The sequence below is a fragment of the Anas platyrhynchos genome, chromosome Z (genome assembly GCF_047663525.1).
Source record: "Anas platyrhynchos isolate ZD024472 breed Pekin duck chromosome Z, IASCAAS_PekinDuck_T2T, whole genome shotgun sequence".
NCBI classification, from domain to species: domain Eukaryota; kingdom Metazoa; phylum Chordata; class Aves; order Anseriformes; family Anatidae; genus Anas; species Anas platyrhynchos.
Window position 1 is genome coordinate 11,840,405 of NC_092621.1, and position 19,328 is coordinate 11,859,732.

General features: G+C 39.1%; 1 protein-coding gene across 3 annotated transcripts in view; it reads right to left on the reverse strand.

Annotated features, from left to right (window-relative positions):
- Positions 1-199: 199 nt before the first annotated feature.
- The window catches only part of ADAMTS12 (ADAM metallopeptidase with thrombospondin type 1 motif 12), a 173,052-nt gene continuing 153,923 nt past the window's right edge, over positions 200-19,328 (reverse strand). For all 3 annotated transcript variants that reach the window (XM_038170323.1, XM_072030844.1, XM_038170324.2), the window contains 6 exons: positions 16,464-17,615; positions 11,438-11,590; positions 9,187-9,360; positions 7,329-7,475; positions 5,194-5,347; positions 200-3,106 (listed from right to left, as the gene is read on the reverse strand). In XM_038170323.1, the coding sequence (XP_038026251.1) occupies positions 2,871-3,106; positions 5,194-5,347; positions 7,329-7,475; positions 9,187-9,360; positions 11,438-11,590; positions 16,464-17,615 (2,016 nt within the window). In that variant the 3' untranslated portion in view covers positions 200-2,870. The remainder of the gene's footprint in view (positions 3,107-5,193; positions 5,348-7,328; positions 7,476-9,186; positions 9,361-11,437; positions 11,591-16,463; positions 17,616-19,328) is intronic.

A 19,328-nucleotide genomic window follows, 5' to 3' on the forward strand; every position in this document is an offset into this window, starting at 1 on the left:
TCTTTAATGATCTCTTTTGTGTTGGAATATCAAGCATCAAAATATGTTAATGATGAGGATTCTGATGGAATAACTAGATAGAAAGCACAGGAAGATACTGTCTTAGGGTTTTGTTGTTTTTTTCTTTTTTTTTATTTTTCATTGTAATCCCATTTTATGAATCTTCTTGCACTGGACACAAAATACCAGAGACATCAGATGTAAGCAATGCCATTTATTGAAGCTTGAAACAAATATGTCATTGTAGTTTGCTTTTAAAAACTTGAAATACTAGAACAAGCAGTGAATGTGCCAAATACACATTTTTCCTGAACAACCTGTTGAAGCTGAAGTGTTTCAGGCTAATGTGATAATACAATGATATTATGCCTCAGCACTTAATACTCTATTCAGTTTTGAGAATAGCGACCATCTGGGTTAGGATCATAAATCCACCTTTACTTAAAAAGAGATATGTCATAAGAAAAGAACCTTGCTAATGGATGGCAGAGATGTTTGCAAATACTGTTAGCGTAGAGGAGATATTAGGCTGATGAGTGCAATGTAAAAACCTATGTAAAATACAGCAGTGGCACTGCCCTATTAAAACGGTTTGTGTTGTCACAGTCTCGTCCCTAAAGTTTTAAGCTGAGCAACAGTGCTGACTGTACTTCCCTGGGTAGAAAGTCCTTCATATCACTTACTCACTTTTATCCATTTCAAATGAAATAACAGTTCCCTGTAGTAAACAATGAAGCCAGGAATGGTTTTACTCCACCAGTGCTGCAAAGAGCAGTGGAAGGCACAACCTCCCAGGCACTTTTCCTCCCACCTGCACTATCTCCACTCAGTCAGCTCCCTTCTCATTAGCTCACAAGCCTGATGGCTGTTTGCTGACTTCCACTGTGCATTCCCACCAGTCTAGGCTGCTTGGACATCAGACAACTGCCTGTACTTGGCTTTACAGGCTCTGCTTTACACAATGCAGCCTGGGGCCAAACCCTGCTTAAATGCTTTCTGAATCACAGATGGGACACCTCCACTCCTTCACATGATTCAGTCCTTCACATGATTCCTCCCACGGAATAAGAACCAATCTGCCTTCTCTTGTTCAGAGGGCCGGTAGCCATTCAGGACCTCAGAAGGACATAAGCACACTGTGATACTGAAAAAGCAGTATGTCTGGCATTGGCCAGCAACACCACAGATATGTATTATTTTAAGAAAATGTGCATGTAGGCTATGTACACCCATGCATGCACACGCACCACTGTAAGTCATTGCCTGCAGCTATTTATACTAGCACCATATTTGTATCAGTGGATTTTGAGTTTTATCAGCACCTATAACTGGGGTTACATTGCCATCGCAGGGGTTAGTAAATCTAACCTTACCATGCTGAACTCCCAGAGACTTCAAGTGAAGAAGTGAGCCCTTAGCCAAAGGTCACAAACCTATGAAAAAGGACAATTAGACTTGCAGTCTTCATTAGGTTAATATGATATAGTCAGGCCCAAATATTTCCCTTAACTTTCATAAAAGTCTGTCTAGAAATACAACTATTGATAATCATAACTCTGTAACCATAGTGACACTTTGATTCATGGCTATGTATCTCACTCTACATTGCACAAAATATGACATTTCCCTGTATTACAATCTCAAATCGTTAGGTGGCTAGGGAGTAAATCCATGATTTTCAAAAGAGCACGAAGAGCCAAGGTGTCCAACTCCTACTGAATTTCAAAGGAATCTAAATGTCAGACTCTGTCCACCTCTTTTGAAAATGCCCACCTTTCCTTCAAAGGGTCCAGTCTGGTGTCCCTAAGCGTTGTTCTGCCATTTTCAATAACACACTATTCAAAACACTGTTTGGTTGGTGCTCTCCTAATGCCAGAGGTCCAGAGCTATGCAGATACTCTGGTCTTAGGCTCCTAATCCCAGATGTCATCACCTTCACTATGATCAAGGATTTGCATGGTGGGGGGGATGAAGTTTGCTGTGAGTGAGGTGATAAGAGTAATGTGGATGTGGGTTTATGCTCTACAGGAAATACTGGATTAAATGATAGAACTGTCACTGATTATCTGTGTGAATTATATATCTGCCTATTCAGGTGGTAGATGCAAACAGCTTTGCTTTCATGGTACCAATAAATGTTGCTTAAAGCATATCTGGGAACTTAACATTCCAGATTTGGTGGGTTTCTTCTTCTTCTTTTTGTTTGTTTGTTTGTTTTTGTTTTTGTTTTGTTTTTACATTAGAGCAAGAAGCAGGAGAAAACTGGCCAGAACAGGCTATTTCTGAGGTATCCTTTAGATGTTCAGTCAAGTAGGAAATGAAAAAGTTTTCTTTTAAAAAACACATTTCAAATCAGCCTACACATCATAATCAGTTATTACAAAACTCTACTTTTGTCTTTATAACAACTGAAGTGAGCAAACAATCTAGAGAAACACTGACACCTCACCTTGATTCTTAAAAAAAAAGAACAGAAAAGTGAGTGAGCACAGGGGAATGGCTGTCCCATCATCCGCCTTCACTCAGCACTCTTAAGTGGTGCTGCTGTTCCAAGAGAGTTTTGGAAAAGAGATGGAAGAAAGAGCAAGCTAAACAATCATTAAAAAACACAAAACAACCTTCTTCCAAGCTTGCCTATAGCCTCTATGCACACCTAAGTACTAGCTGCTTGCACATTGCAAATAATATTACAAATTCTGGACTTCTACAGGTGAAAAAATGAAGCAGTACATTAGAACTGATAACCATAAGGAATGTGTTTTCCCAGTTATGATCACAGATTTCCATATATGTTGGACGGTTCAGAAAAAACATGAAGAAACAAAACCTGTAAACAGAAGCCCCATCCAAATGAACTAGATAAAAAGCAGCTAGTGCTGAGCAGCTTGGTTGTTGTTTTCTTGGTTTTGAGGTGATTTTCTTCTAAGTTTAGTATAATTTTGTTGCTTGAGGCCTCGCTGATCCCAATATCTTGCTTTGTTACGAACTCGGGGATGACTACACGTGGAGCAGCACTGAGTCTGTATGGATGGCACCGAGCACTTGCCAATGCCTTTCAGCCTCTGGCAGAAGTGGACTGACAGTTGGTCATTGCTGCAGGGTAGGCCTATGGTGGAGAAGATGAGAAGAATTAGCTATATTTTGCTGACAAATCATCAGCACTTCAAGAATCTTAAACTGCATGTATGTTAAGGCTCATACTTAGGACAACTTTTGCTTCCTTTGTATTACTTGTCAGCTCAAGCCTCCTGAAATTTTAGGAGTTATAAGTGAAAAGTTCCTATTAAACTTCACATGACCTTCTGCCTTGGAAAATACAGCACTTTTTATTATTGTTCAGTGAGGGTTTACTTTTGCAGAAGACAGAGCTGGTTGATGTTTCTGACTTTCCTATTTCTGCTTTTAAGAGCTGCCACAGAGATTCAGTAACAATGATTTGTGTGTCTGGCACTTTGACATTCTTGTAACAGTGCATTTAAAATAAGCCCAAAGAGCTGCAGTGTGCTGCAGAGAAATGCAGGGCAGGCAGGAAGAGCATAAACAAGGCATGTAGAACTACAAGTTCAGCTTGGCTCTACTTTCTGCAGCACTAGGATAAGCCAAGGATTGCTAATATCAGTAGTAAGGTGCTGATAGGGCTGTAGGAGCTTAAATAAACTGACACATGTCAGATTTGGTTAGGCATTACTGAAATGGAGGTCCTGAGCTGTGAGAAGAGATGGCTGAGAGAAGGCAAAACTTTGCAAAAGCAGAAAGGCGGTGGATTAGTTGAATGAAGGATTTGTTCAACAAATCCCTCAACACTGGATCTAGGAAAACACAGTGAAACCAGCAGAAAGTGGTTTACAATAGATAGGAGGACTTCTTTTCAAAGCAGGCTATGAAATGCTGCAACTTGCTGCCAGAAAAGGTGGCAGAAGCAGACAGCACTGTAGGTTCAAAAAGGGACGTACCATATTCATGGAAAAAGTTCCATAAATGGAAACCAAAGGAACCAGGCTAGGATGCCTTTAATAGCCCTAATATATCAGTTGGGAATGCTGGGGGAATACCAATGAAATGAACCACAGAGAACGACTAAGCTCCTGTACTTTCCCTAAGTGGTACCTCCTAATGCCATCACTGGAGACAAAGTATTGGGCTGCATGCACCACTGGACTGCCCACTAGGTTATTTCCTATGCTATATTGGCTTCTTTACAGAAATAACTATTAACTAATCTGTGTACGTACTATTTACCTGAGTCTGTCTTTACAAACAAGGAGAGAATAGGAGATGAGCAAACCAGGTCAACCTTAGGACAAAACATGGGCTAAAGATCTGTGAATAGCAGGAGGAGTAAAGCAACTTTTATCACTCGCAAGCACATAACCAGATCTGCACTGCTCTCAGGAGCTAAACTCGTCAATCACCAGATTGCACCCTTACTGCTGACTTGCTAGGAGGGAAGAATCCTCCTCCAAAAGGTCTTTGAAGGCTCTTCCAGAACGGATCTGAGCTGTTGCTGTGGGTACCTGTTGGATACTGCTGTACACAGACTACAGAGCTTCAGGTTTTCCTCCACTTTATATTTGTCACAAAGAGGGATAAATGTACTTGTCTGTAATTTTCCCCCCACTCAGTCCCTTTTTTCTGGCCAATTATCATCTGTGGGAGTTTCATTCTCTCCACCTCTTCATTTTGGAGATAGTTTCACTCTGGGGATCACTGAATTCATAGTGCCAATGGAGTATCTGGGTTCACTGCCAGTCAGATTTTTCTTAGAGTATCTTTTTCACTTTGCTTGCTTGTACTCCCATCCCAGAATCTGCAGTGCCTATAGGGGTGTCTGTCTTAAGAAAAGTCATCTGTTTGGACTTGCAGCATTTCCTACCACAGCCCTTAAAGCAGCCTATGAGTTACCTAAAACCAATCAATATAGGAAGACCCATTAATTTAGTTGCGGCAGCATCACAAATTAGGGATGCGTGCTCAGAGAACTGTTTTCCCCACCATAGCAACACAAGGCCAGAAGGGCTGGAGAACATAACGTGGTTCTGCCAATAGTGTGGCTGAGCAGTAGCAGGTTAGGCTAACCTATAAATACCGAGCCTGTAGCACTCAAAACAAGCTGATTGAGTCAGTTCCCAGCTTTGCAGGACCGCAGAACAAAGAGCTCTTTGGACACCATCTGCCACAGGTGTATTATCATACCTGTGATTTTCCTGCACTCTTGTAGATTGCATTTCTGATGCTCCGTTGGCTTGGACTTATCTGCACACATACTGTCATCTTCAGTTTTGTTAGTTTCTGTATTCATGCACTTCACAGTTCGTTGCTGAATGCCCCCTCCACAGGAAACAGTGCACTGAAAGAGTCATTGTAACACATTTACAAGTCTTTTAAGTAGAAATTGTGCAATATGCCAGTATTTGAGCTGTAATGTGACAGAAAGCTAAAAACACTGTATGATCCAGAAACAATGACAAAATATTTTGTGTACTTCATTCTCCATATAAACATTTCCATGATGTATTGTGGCAAGATTTGTAAGGATACAGTGGACAGGGAAATAGAACAAATACAGCATCTTGGAATGTGTAAGCAGGGTGAGAGGAGTGTTTTCTACAGAAATGCAAAAGCTACATGGACAGTAGTAATCCAAATTAGTATTGCAAAATGACAAATTTTGTTTCCCGTGTGTTTTTTTTTCACCACTTGTATTAAACATGAATAATCTCTGTCAATTAAAATGTTAGGTCTAGAAATGTCTGAGCTTAAGATTTCAGAAAAGCTCATTGAAAAGTTTTTTTCTTTGGTGACATTTGCACTGTGGTTACCCTTTCTTTATGACAGCAAAACAACCACCAGCTGCTTATTCTGACTACAGACAGATGGCCATAATAGAACATTTTCAAACCATGTTCCTTTACTAGTCTAAAAATTCACTTAATTCTTCATTCCAGAGCTTATGAGAATTCAACTGAATTTTAAATTCTTATTCTCTTCAGAGAAAGAGTGGCCAGCAAGATAAAACAGTTCAATAGATACAGAATGCCAGCTGATGAAGCGCAAGAGATGAATACACAACTCATAGCTCTTTAATTTTGCTGCAAATCATCCTCTCTGTATTGTATACCTCTGTATGTATGACACAATCTTATTAGTGTGAAGTACATAAAGAGATCTTAGATATCCTTTCTGCAACTTTAACGTTTAAAACTTTTTTTCTTTTTTAAATAAAGTATAATAAATGGGATTAATAAATCAGCTGCTATACATTCTGGTATTCAGTTGCTTTCACTTACATGTTTAAGTGTCAGAGTTGAAACCATTACATTACTCTAATTTCCCATTTGAAGGCTTCCTCTCAAAAGCCAACCCTCATTACATTTTCTGTGTTAAATGACTCTCCAATATTTACTTATTTATGGCTCCTGGCTTCTGGTGTTCTTTCAATGTTCTCTTCTATTATGAGGAGTATTTGTAATGTATGAATAGGTTTACAAAGGAAACTGGAGGGAAAGATTTATTAGATATACCAGATTTTTTATAAATAGCATGTACTGCAGTTACAGGAAGGTTCTCCAAACATATACACACATATATTCATCAGCTAGATTCCCAGAATCCAAAGTGGAAGGCTATTTGTCAAAATTCAGAACTTCTGTTTGTGTGGACAATTCCAGTATTCAACTAAGTTGCTTTCAGGATATCCTCCTGGCTCCCCAATCTGCCTCCTTGCTTGCCCTCTCCCCTGTTCCAATTCACAAGCTGTGAAACATTACAATGACTGGAAAGGCTCTGAAAGCACAGACAGAACAAACAGGCTAGCTGTGCTAGGAGGGACTCAGCTAGGTTTGTATCGGGGACTTTTATTAGCAATTCAAGCTCTTCCCTCCCTCTCTAAAGATAGTCTGTCTTGTTGTCTCTTTGAAATTTTACCTGACTTTGGATCTAACAGAACATGATTGAATTTATTTGTCTCTTTCAATGGAAAATTTCAAATGAATAAGGGAAGAATATCAATGGTAACACATTCTTTGTTCAAAAAGGAGAAAGAATCATCCCTATAATGTTGATCACTTGAAGGAACTGGAGCTGGCTCTGAAATGTTTGGTAATGTTTTCAAGAGATCTCCCATCATAGCTCTAGCTGTGCATAAGAATTTACACCTGTCAGGGGCACTGAAGTTCACAGACAAGTAGGTAATTAATTGTCTGCCTAATCCCTCCTCCATTTTTTGCTTTAACACGTTGTTTAATCTTTAAATAATAGCAACAATTTAAATACTACCAGATACAGCCAAGTCATGAAAACAAATACAGCAACAAAGAGTGGAAACCTACCGGGCCCCATGTCTGGTTAATCCATTGCGTACAAGGTTGCCTGTTACATGGTACCATGGCAGCAGGTCTTTTTGTCCAGTCACAATTGCCTTCTTCTGGGCAGTAGATACGTCGCTTTTGCTGGCCACCACCACATGTTCTTGAGCACTAACACAAAAGATGCACAAACCCGCAAGAAGAGATGTGGGAATGAATAAGAGCCCAGTAACAGACCATAAAGACAAGCAAAGTATTCTTCATTTAGAAATGTGGATACACAGGTAACAGGAAGCATGTCCTGGACCTATATAATTCATTTTTTCTTTCTTTGACCTAGAAAGATGTACAGAATAGCCTACATAACAAGTCTTAAAATCCAGATGAGAAGAAAAGCTCTGCAGTGAGAAATGTATTTAATCATATGCTTGGAAATAGACAGGGAAGAAGCCGTTACTGGTCCGAAATACTTGGGAGAAAGCTGTTCCTGACATATATTAATGCAAGTAATAAGACAGCACAGAAGTAGCAACACAGAACAGGCAACGCAGAACTGCTCATGCAACACCACCAGAAACAGTAATTTCTCTAACAAAAATGAGATCGCAAGTCATGTGCCTGCAGGATTAATCTGCAATATTTACAGAAGACAGTAAAAGTTCATGGGATGAAACATCTCATTTTTATGAGGTGGTTGGGGACATTAAAATTCACCCAGTGCTAACAATAAATTAACTGCAGAATGGCAATAAAAAGCATCACACAAAGATGGTATCAGGGTTATTTTTTAAGCATTCTGTTGTCCCTTTTCTATTATTAGTTTTCAACTGTTCTTTTACTACTATTCATTAGGTCTGCAGTAGAGCCTGCCTGAAATACAGACAAGATTCGTACTCTAACATGAAATAAGGTGCCAGATATACTTTGAATATTGCATTGTTCCTGTCCTAAGAGGAACTGCATCCCTATGGACAGAGGATCAGAGCTGGCATCTAATAAATGAACCTGTTTGATCCAATTCTACCCGGTATGCTCAATTTGAGGACAACTGCCAGGTTGGACAACTGTTTTTATAGAATATTTTAAGTGGCAAACTATGAATTCATCACTATCACTTGGTTACTCTAATTATTTACTCCCTGCTGACTGCTCTGACAGGAAACCCACAACCGGCACACAGGATGATGTCTCCTACTGCTTACGGCAGGTGGGACGTGTCAGTGACAAGAAAGGAATGCGATCACCTCCCTTAAAATCCAAAAGTATAGGGTCCATAATGATACAAACATTGCAGCACTTCCTCCAGAGCTGCGTTTATTGGGAGCAAATATTCAAAGATCAGATCATCAGCCTACGTGCTTTAGCTGACATAAATATGTGCCTGGCTGCCTACGAAAGTTTGTTGGTACAAATTTAAATCACTAAGTGACCCCAAAATCAGATTTACATCATGTCTGACCTCAGCCTCTGGCCCACAAAATTCCAGCCACAAAAAGCATAAAAACAAATTCTAAATAGATCATAATGAGAAAGCAGTGTAACAACGGCAGCAAAAGGGAAAAGTTTGAACGAATCTCATTTACGGATCCAGCAGCATAGCTTTAACAAATCTACTTCATCTTCCAGGCCATCTGCTTCTCTGTTTCAGGGTAAGGTAATTTACAGCTGTGTAACACACGCAATCCTAAGAATGATTCTGGGAAGCCTTACTAACGTCTATGATGACTTTTGCTTTAAGCATACACAAAGACTGCAGCGTCTCTGAGTGTAATAGCTGTGTTTCTTCTTTTGTGCCGAAGTTTACTTAGCAGTGTGGGACATACCGCCACTGTTAAACAACAGCTAAAAGCTCATTCCCAGAGTCTCTTTTAAAGACCAGTACCTCATTCCAGGCCTCCACATGCCACTGCAGGCAAGGCTCCATATTACAACTGGTGCTGAGTTGTGGTTTATATCCAAGTAATTGGCAATGAAAAGGCCTGAGAAGTCGCTTTTCACGAATGTCGATGCACTGAACATCTCGGGTCTTGAAACCACCGCTGCAGTTAGCAGAGCACTGTAAACAAAACAGAAAGGAGCACTTCTTCAAATGATGCCAACAGCTGAGCCCTTCCAGTCTCCCTTTTTATCCCCAGAGCTTGCTCAAAGTGCCTCATGCATCAGTACCAGCTTCTATCCCCAAATACCACAGCCTCTCCTGCTGCTCAGGAAGAAATGAATTTGCTACCCTAAGGATAAAGACAAATACACATTTAATTATTCTGTCTTCATCCAGAATTAAAGCCTATTCTGCCAATGCCACTGAATAACCACAGATTAGCTTTAACTTCTATGACTGTGGCATTAGTTGTTATCTTGCAACATTCTCGTTTACATCAATAATGATTCTTGATTTGAACAAGGAAACTGAACATCCTACTTCCCCTGGGAGTAGGAGAACGGGTGAAAGGGGTGTCCATGTTCTTGTTCACAGAAGTCTCTGCCCCTCTGAATAAAAACAATGGACAAAATTGACTGTGCAAGAAACTCAGTAGACAGCAGCCTGAAAACACATGCAAATTGTATTTGGTAATAAACTCAGACTATAGGACCTAGTCTGAAACACCTTTCCTTTAGGTGAGGGGAAGAATTAGATGAGAGGAAGAGAACACAAAGATTTACTACACTGGCAGTGGGATACAGCTGTCTTGCTGTGGTAAGTTGCCTTAAAATCTTTGAAACAAGTAATGAGAGAAAGAATTGCTCCTTGCAAAAGCAAACAAAAAATACCCATTTTAATATATTAAATTGTAGTTAGGTTTGTATATTTCAATTGCTGTAAAATAAGGAAGGCTTACACAACAGAAATCCGCTAGTAAAGGCCTTTTATCTCAAAGTGTCCTCTTGGACTGAGGCTTTAAAACATTTGTTTCCCATAATATTTTAACATTAAATCTGATTTCTAGCTACTTTTTGTGACACAAACATCACCTACTTGTTGCAAGAGCAATAACTTTTACAAAGGAAGAGTGAAGGTGAAATATGTCTTGCTTGAAGTAGGACTGCAGAATGTCTGTGCATCATTTAAAATCAATTTTGAAGGTTTAAGTGTGGTTATGGCCTTGCCTGGACTTTCTATACAAGCACGTATTTCAAGTACAAATCAGTTCTATGTCAAAAAGCTCAATAATATAACCCAGGTTTTGTAACTATAATCTTTTCTGCAGACTCTTCTCTGCATAAATCTGCCCTCTAGTCCAATGGCAACATAACAGTCTACAAAAATGATAAGTGTCTGAGAAAGTTTGAGACACCTATCTTTCTATCCCTTCCTAAATCAACATTATTTCAAACAGAATTCTGCAGTTTTTCCTCTTCTGAGTCTTGAAAAATAGCTCACTACTTGATGCCCCAGTTCTAAACAGAATGAAGACAAAACATAATAAGCTTCAAGAAGTCACGAAAGTCCTTCCAGGTGTTCACCACACACCTTACAATATCAAAAAAAGAACTCAAACACAATTCCTTGGGTTCCACTTAACCACTTAAAAGTATCTACTTGGATACTTTCCTGTGTGTTGCCCAGACCTTTGTATGTAACTTGGACTAAAAAAGACCCTAGCCAAATCAGGCATTCTCCCCATTACATATTTCTTTATTTCTTTCTCTCTTTCTTTCTCTTTCTTTTTTTTAAATTACAAAAATTATGAGTTAAATGAACGGGGAATAGACCATGCCATGTGAGAAATGAGTAGACACTGACCAAGGTGAAGAGGAGTGTGAAAAGTCCCTCTCCCAAATTTTTACCTCCTTATTAAAATTAGGATATACCTATAGAGGCAGAGATCAAAAAGAAACACTTGCAAATATGTAGAGCTTTGCCCTAGGATCTCCACAAAACATGGACCATGAGCTGTGCGTTAGCTCTAGGTGCAAGATTTAATGAACATGATCCCCCCACAGGAAGAATAAAATTCACAGCAGGTGCATTACCATAAATAACTTAGTCAGGAAATTAGCACTGGATGGTCAACTGGGAATCATGTATGCATTCATTAAGTAAATACTTATTTTAAAAATGAAGTAGTTAGAAATCCCTAGTCTTTGAAGAGCGCAAGCTTACTGTTCAAACGCAGCTCTCCAAATGAAGTTACCTTGCTCCAGTTTCCTGTTTTCCAGCTAGCACATGGGCGGAGATAACATTTTCTGACAGGATCAGGCTGTTTTGTGTGTTGACAGTGAGACGCATTTTTACTGCTGCACTCCACGTGTCTCCAGAAAGCTCCCATTCCACAGGTGGTAGAGCACTGGCCAAGGGGAGAGGAAAGCCCAAGGGGAAAACTTGAGGTTAGTAAATCATTCTGGTAACAATTCAGGTGCCTGAACAAAAATATCTAGAGATTTTAGATAGCCTAGGTTATTTGAGAAGTCTGTACAGATGTTCAAAAGAAGACTTAAATTTACCAGTCTTACATGTACTTAAAATTACAAAGGAGGGCTTTCTGTTGCTGTGTTAGGAAAATACCAATTCTGCCTTACAGCATGCAAACATTCTGATATATACTCCGGAAAACTTCTGCTTATTGAGACATTCTAAATCTGTACCAGCTGTTCCAACGTTTCCCTCTCTGATCTTTGGGGAATCTAAGGCAAAATGTCATTGCATCCAATCTTTGTCAGTGTTCCCTCTCTATCCCTAACACTGCTAATGAGATATTTAGCAAATTGAATACATGATGCTGAAAACCTGAAATAAATTGTGAGAGACTCCTGGGAAAACTCCACAGTAAAACTATTTTTAAAAGCATGAATCCAAAGTGTGGATAAGTGTTTCCAAAACTGCAGGACGGCTTTAGTATCAGAGGTAAGAGGCCATGGATTGTGCCAGTCTATAGCTCCCAAGAGTGCCTGCTTTTCAGCAAGAAGCCCCTGTAAAGAGGTAAAAATTGACTGGAGACCCCCTTTTACATTTTTCTGCCTTAAAATGTGAGGGACAGTAAACTATATGCATAGAGTCAAATCCAACACATGCCAAGCATATTATAGCTGGCATGAGAAACAGCATAAATAGTCCCGGATTAAGCCACTGAATGATGAAGAGAGCAACTTCTACTGTGTGGTTTACAGTAAATTTACAAGTACAGACATATCCTAAGGAGCAAAGAAGCATCAGAATACTGGCAGTTATTCTGAAATTTATCAAGTGCATTACAGTAACAGTAGAAAGACAGGATAGCAAGAGATTCGTCTACATAGAATATGGTGGTATTGAAATATCAAGGCCTTAAACATAAGTCATCAAAAAACAGGAAGTGATTTTTGCTAAGAACAGGTAAACAAGACAAAAATACACAAAGTCAGAAAACTGTAGACTAAAAATTATTTCTAAGTAAGGAACAATAAGAAAACATTCTGTCAGTGTTAGAATCAAGGTGTGTGTATGGGGAAATATAAGTCCTTCATCTCATGAGAAATGTAATAGCTGACATTCACAAAATCACAGGATAGGACAGGATGCCTGTAGGTCATATTGTCCAATCCACCTGCTCAAGCTGGACCATCTAGAGCCAGTTGCTCAGGACCATGGCCAGAAGGCAGAAATTAAGTGGGCCAGGTTTCACATAAAGTTAATTTTAACTAGAAGCAGCAGCTTGAATCAAAATAGCAAAAGATAAATAAAATATTAAAAATAGTAAATTGAGATGTGTTAAGTATCCTCAAATTGTTTTCATCGGTTCTGCAAAGTTGCATTTATTGACCATACCACAATAGCGATTCAGGTGTTCATAAATGACCTTTGAACTGTTGAGAATAATCTTTAAAAATTATGGAAGATTAAGGAGGCCCCAGAGGATTAGAGAAGAACACCTTTCAAATTACCTTTGGGAAAACAAAAAGACAGATCTATGGACTAAGAACACACTGCCTAGCTTCACAGGAAGATACAAAAGCAAAATATTAAACAATCAAGACCAAAATGGCATATGGTAACAACAATAAAGCAGACAACATGGACCTTTCAAGAACAAATAGGGTACCTGGTTTAATGAAAAAAAGAGAGCCAGTCAACATGATGCACATTGGCATGATTGTTCTCTTAGCAAATGATAGAAATATGACCCAAGTGAAATCATTACAATGCACATCTAATCAAAAAAGTATAATAAAGTGGTCCTCAGTGATTCAACATCACAATGAAAAGATGTTTCAAATGCAGCTCTGCAGGTCTCTGTCCAGAGCCAAGCTTTCTTCAGTATTTTCATTAAAAAATTGAATGATGAAGGAGAGCATGCACTTAAAAATTTTGCAGATGACACCATGTTGGGAGAGTTGGCAGGAACACTGGAAGACACAACCTGAATTCAAAAATGTCTTGCCAAGTAGAAAAATCTCAAGGAAACAGTAAACTGAAATTTAAAAGATGTAAAAAAACTGCATTTAGGAAAAACCTTTTATATATATATAAAGCTTTGTGTACATATATATATATATATATATACACACAACAAACAAAACCAAGAACATCTGTTGAAAATAATAATATTGTATTAAGGGATCCAGGTTTTCAATGGTCCACAAATCAAATGAATCAAAATGGAATGGATACAAAACAATCCAAATTTCATCCCAACAGTAATATATATATACATGTGTATGTGTGTATACGTTTGAGTATATATATATATATATATATATATATATATATATATATATATATATACATACACACACGCAAAACTATACAACTATAGCTATTATTCCATTTTATTTGCCATCTGTCAGCTAGGTCCATAATGAGCACCACTGCTGATAGCTTGATGACCAGTGATGAGTGGTCCTAAGGGTGGGATCATAGAATTGTAGAATGGCTTGGGTTGGAAGGGGCCTTAAAAGACCATCTAGTTCCAATTCCCCTGCATTGGGTAGGGACACCACCCATTAGATCAGGTTGCCCAGGGCCTCATCCAACCTGGCCTTGAACACCTCCAGGGATGGGGCATCCACAGCTTCTCTGTGCATCCCATGTCAATGCCTCACCACCCTCTGAGTAAAGAATTTCCTCCTGACATCTCATCTAAATCATCTCTCTTTTAGTTTAAAAGCATTCCACCTTGTCCTATCATTATATGATAACGCAAAAAGTTGCTCTCCATAGTTTTTATAAGCCCCCTTTAAGTATTGAAAAGCTGCAATGACGTCACCTTGGAGACTTCTCTTCTCCAGGCTGCACATCCCCAGCTCCTTCAGCCTTTCTTCATAAGACAGGTGCTCCAGCCCTCTGACCATCCTCATGGCCCTCATTCGGACCCACTCTAACAGATCCGCATGCTTCTGGAACAAGCTGCCCAGAGAAGCTGTGGATGTCCCATCCGCAGAAGGATTCAAGCTCAGGTTGAATGGGGTTTTGAACAACCTGGTGTAGTGGAAGGTTCCCTGCCCATGGCAGGGGGTTGGAATTAGGTGGTCTTTAAGGTCCCTTCCAACCCAAACCATTCTATTTTTTTTTTATATTCAGTGCAACAAAGCCTCCAGTTATGGACTCTCAGCTGTACTGTTTAACTTGGCTGTCAAAGAAAGGCCATCAAAAAAAATTAAGTAACTTGTTCAGATACCAAAGTCTCTCACTTCAGGTATTATGATTTCAAGAACATCAACAAAAATGGGTATGTTTGCCCCTTCACCGGCCCTGACCTCCTGAATAAGTACTATCTCAGAACACAATAAGATAACAGCACAGAAACCTGACTGTCAAAAAGCATGGTTATGTGTATTGGTAAAGGAAAGTCAATAGTGCAATACAAAAGATGGTAAGCACTTCTGAAAGGCTATAGCAAACTCTGCAATTTATATTGCTCCTGCACAGAAAATAGAAGTTACTCAAGCTTTATAACCGTTCAGCAATGATCAGAGATAGCCAAGTCTGGGAAGCACAGTTCTCTACCTGCTCCATTTAGCATGTGATATACTTGCAAGGTAAGAGTTATGCTCACAAAATTGAAAACTTCTTTCTGAAAAGCTAAGAAACTGAGACAAGTCTGAAGGTGATGCTGTAAAACATCTTCCAAATGCTTAACAACTCAAAAGAGTTTTCAAACTTCCTGTGAGCTGTACTTGTTTCATTTACTCAAATAGGAAACCAGAGCTTTCAATAGTAGTATTATGGGATATTAACACCTGTTTTGATCCAACTTCGTTCTGGCACAGCCATTGATTCAGACAAAAACTGCTCATTTCTACCTTCAAATAACAAGACATAGCTTAATGCTACAATTATCAGCTATTGTATCCAAAGATACTGGAATAACCAAAGCCACTGGCCTGACTATTTTAATTTTTATGCTAACCAGACAAAATGCTTCATGTGTACTACTGCTTCAACCCAGTTCCAACATATGATCACCTAAACGTCTAAGAATGGTGCAGAACTCCATATTACAATGTCTCTCTGTGGACATGTGCTGGACAAATTAATGGCCCAGATATACCAGTTTAACTTTGGACTAACATTCTTATCTTGAATTTGCAGATTCAGACTGGTTTTACCAGGCAGAATGTTGCTCTGAGTTGGGAGGTTTTTGCTTAATGGTGGATACAAACACTGATGGTGGTATGAGATAGAAATGCACCACAAAAATCTGTTAATAGACAACTAAAAATATGTTTCAGCAACCATGATATCGATTTGCTTTATATAATAATAAAGCCAGCTTACCTACATGACCCTGGTCATGCACTAACTTAGGAAACACACATAATTAGAGAGAAATGATATATAAGGAAACGTTAGAACACAGTAGCATATCTACAGCTAACTTGAACTATGTACTTATTTGGAAATACAAGCACACTCATTTGGTGTCTCCAGGATTCATCTAATAGCTTATCTTTTTGCTATGCTTTAAAACAAAGCTCTTGAGGTATCTCTGGTTACAGTCAACCCTGAATGTCATGTCCCTGGAAGAGCTATGCATAGTTTTGCAGAATCCATAAACGGACACATTTTATTTAAGCAGCCTAATGCTAGATGCTCCAAGTTCTGTTACCCATTTTTATACTAATATTTCATTTGAATTTATGCTATTCATGTCAGATAATTGTGACAAAGCAAGATTTATTTCCTCAACAGTGGTTCAGAGAGCTGACAAGCTCTCCACTACTTACGAGTTAAAAATAACTTACCTCACTCCAGTTCCCTACTATCCAGTAGGCATCACCAGGCAAACTGTTGGATGTTATTAGGTGGTTACTTTCTGTGACATTCGTCAAAACCCCATCAGATGCACTTTGGTTCCTGGTAGCATGCTCAAGAGCTGACGATTGTGTACTGGACGTTATGTTGGCAGGGAGCTTTATTTCTGTTCTGTTGTCAGTCTCGTCTCTCAGTACGTTACCAAACACTGTGGGCATTACTGTAACAGATGCTTCTTGGGTAGTTACTTCTATGCCAGGCACATCAACTTGCAGACTAATAGAGTTTGCTGGTGTTGGAAATGCCAGCCCTTGTGCTGTTCTGCTAACAGGAAGGAGTGCAGAAGGCTCCTGGGGAAGAGATGCTGGGGGGAGGTGAGAAGTCACACTCTCATTCTGAAGGATGTGAGAGCTGGTATCTATCGTTGTGCTCCTGGTTGTAATTTCAGGATCGCGTTCTGTGCTGTAAAGATGATCAATCTGTTTCCCACTGCCTCCTACTGACCCGTCAATGTCATCAGATTCTTCGGTTAAGTAATCATAGCTGGAACTTATTTCTGGGCTACTGGTAAAAGAGGAGACAGGAGTGTACTCACTTTTTTGCACCTCACCTGCTATAGTAGAAACTGGCTCACTTTTAGAAACATTTTCAGCATGCTTTATAATTTCGGTACTTGAGCTATTATGAAAAGGCCACAAAGTAGTATTTTGGTGTGAACTATTTTCGGTAGAAACAACAGGATAGTTGTAAACACCAGTTGATCCAACAAAATTATTTTTTAATGTTTTGCTGGTTGTTCCTTCTTTTTCAGAGACATTACCCAAACTAGAGGATGTAGGCAAACAGGGAGTTACACTTTCAGGATTGGGAGTTTTTGTTGTTGTATGGAACCTTGGGCTTGGTAGAGGTATGGGTATCCTGTTAGGATGACTCCGTTTGGGATTAGTTGTTGTTTTTCTGATTATGATCTTTCCTCTTCTGGGTGCCAGTGGGGGTATCAGAAATCTTCCAGCAGAAGGACATTGCTGAAGACCACACAGGGCCTTAGAGTTTGGTCTCTTGGAACTATCACATGGCTCATGGTTATTTTTGGCACAAGTAACATTCCGAGTCCTTATCCCTCCACCACAAGTAACTGTGCACTGCAGAAGAAACAGAATTAATACAATACCTCTCTTCATTCTGTTGTACAAGTCAATTAAGTGACAACTGGCTGCTCTCTTCAATAAAGAAGAATCATTGCAAATAATCAATAACGTTTTTTTGTTTGTTTGTTTGTTTGTTTGTTTGTTTGTTTTCCCCTGAGGAACAAGACCTTCATTTTAGTGATTTTCTGTTATCATGGAGCCTTTGCCAAATTTTTAGAAGAGTAAATGTCACCTTGAGTGACAACTTGAGTGATAAACAACTACTTGATAAAGACAAAATATGGAATTCTAGAAAAATATGCCAGAATTTGATTTCTACTGTGAAACAATCACAAAAATTGTTTAGCCAACACCTTTACCACCAAAGTATGAAAAACAGACTGAAAAAGCTGCCATCAAAAGCATCTATCTGGCTCACTGTTGGTGGCTCATGATGCCACAAACCTGCTGTGATGCCTTGTGCAACACCTAGATCCTTGCTGAGTTTATGAAATGGATCTTTCATTCAGACTGAGTGCAGGCAGACTTATTCTGACAGGGCTATTCACATCTCTCCTAAATTATGGACTACTACAAGTAATTAACCTATGTGTCTGGTTTAAACCAGGTACTCAGCACACTTACAAACACTCCTACTGCCAGCACTTTAAAATCCCTGGGTTATCTAGCCTTCTTAGAGCTAGTCAAGGTCACAGAGCAGTAGAAAGACCTGTGACCTTGTGTTATTGGTGCTTCCTGCGTTGCCAACACCAGTACAGTAACATCAGCTCTGCAGCAACAGGTGCAGGGAAGAAAGCAGAGTAACCTCAGAGCAGACACATTTGTTAGACATTCTGTCTGTCCTCCTTGTGCTTCGAGCAGTGTAGCATATTTAGTGTACTCAGAGCCATGCAAGTTTACATCAGCTACAATTTGACCTCTGAAGTTGTTGAGATTGGCAGTAGGATTTTGCCTACTGAGGAAGACAGTAACTGCTGGCATTATATTGCTGCTTCCAGAGAAATACAACACACTTACTTTGCCACCTGGACAATTAAGATCAGCATTCTGGTAAATTAAAAAGAACATCTAACCTCATTAGCTTTCTGGGACAATATCTGTCTTTCTCCAAGAACTAGCTTTGAAAACCTCTGTGTTAGATTACAGCCAAGTACTAAAAAGAGATTTCAGAATGGCTGTAACACTTCATCCTCATTATCTGCCTACTTAACACAAATTAAACAGCAAAGTAAGTTCAGAGTAAAAGGAAGTTTTGCCTGTATAAAAACTCTTTCTCAAATTTACCAGCAAAAACAAAACAAAACTGTCTCTAATTACAAATGTACTGAAAATATTGTTGTTTGTTCAGGAGAAATAATTGAGCCCATACTCCTCCTCCCTACAACTCCCACTTTTTGCAGGTGAATAAAACCATCATAGAATTCTACTAGCTAGCTCGTTATCCTGAATCTGCTATCAAACTCATTAGTGAGTTTGATAAAAAAAAATAGAAATAGGAGAAAGAAGACAGAAGAGTTTTTAAAAATGAAAGTTTGGGAAGTTTTGAAAAACCTGTTAAACTTCAATTTTATTGACATCTGAAATGGAAATATTTGTTGTGCATTTGTTTTCATGATTATCAGTTACACGTTCTTATCTAAGTAGATACACAAAACTGCCTACTTGTGAGGTTAAACATAAGCAAATCTTACTATATCAGAACAAAAC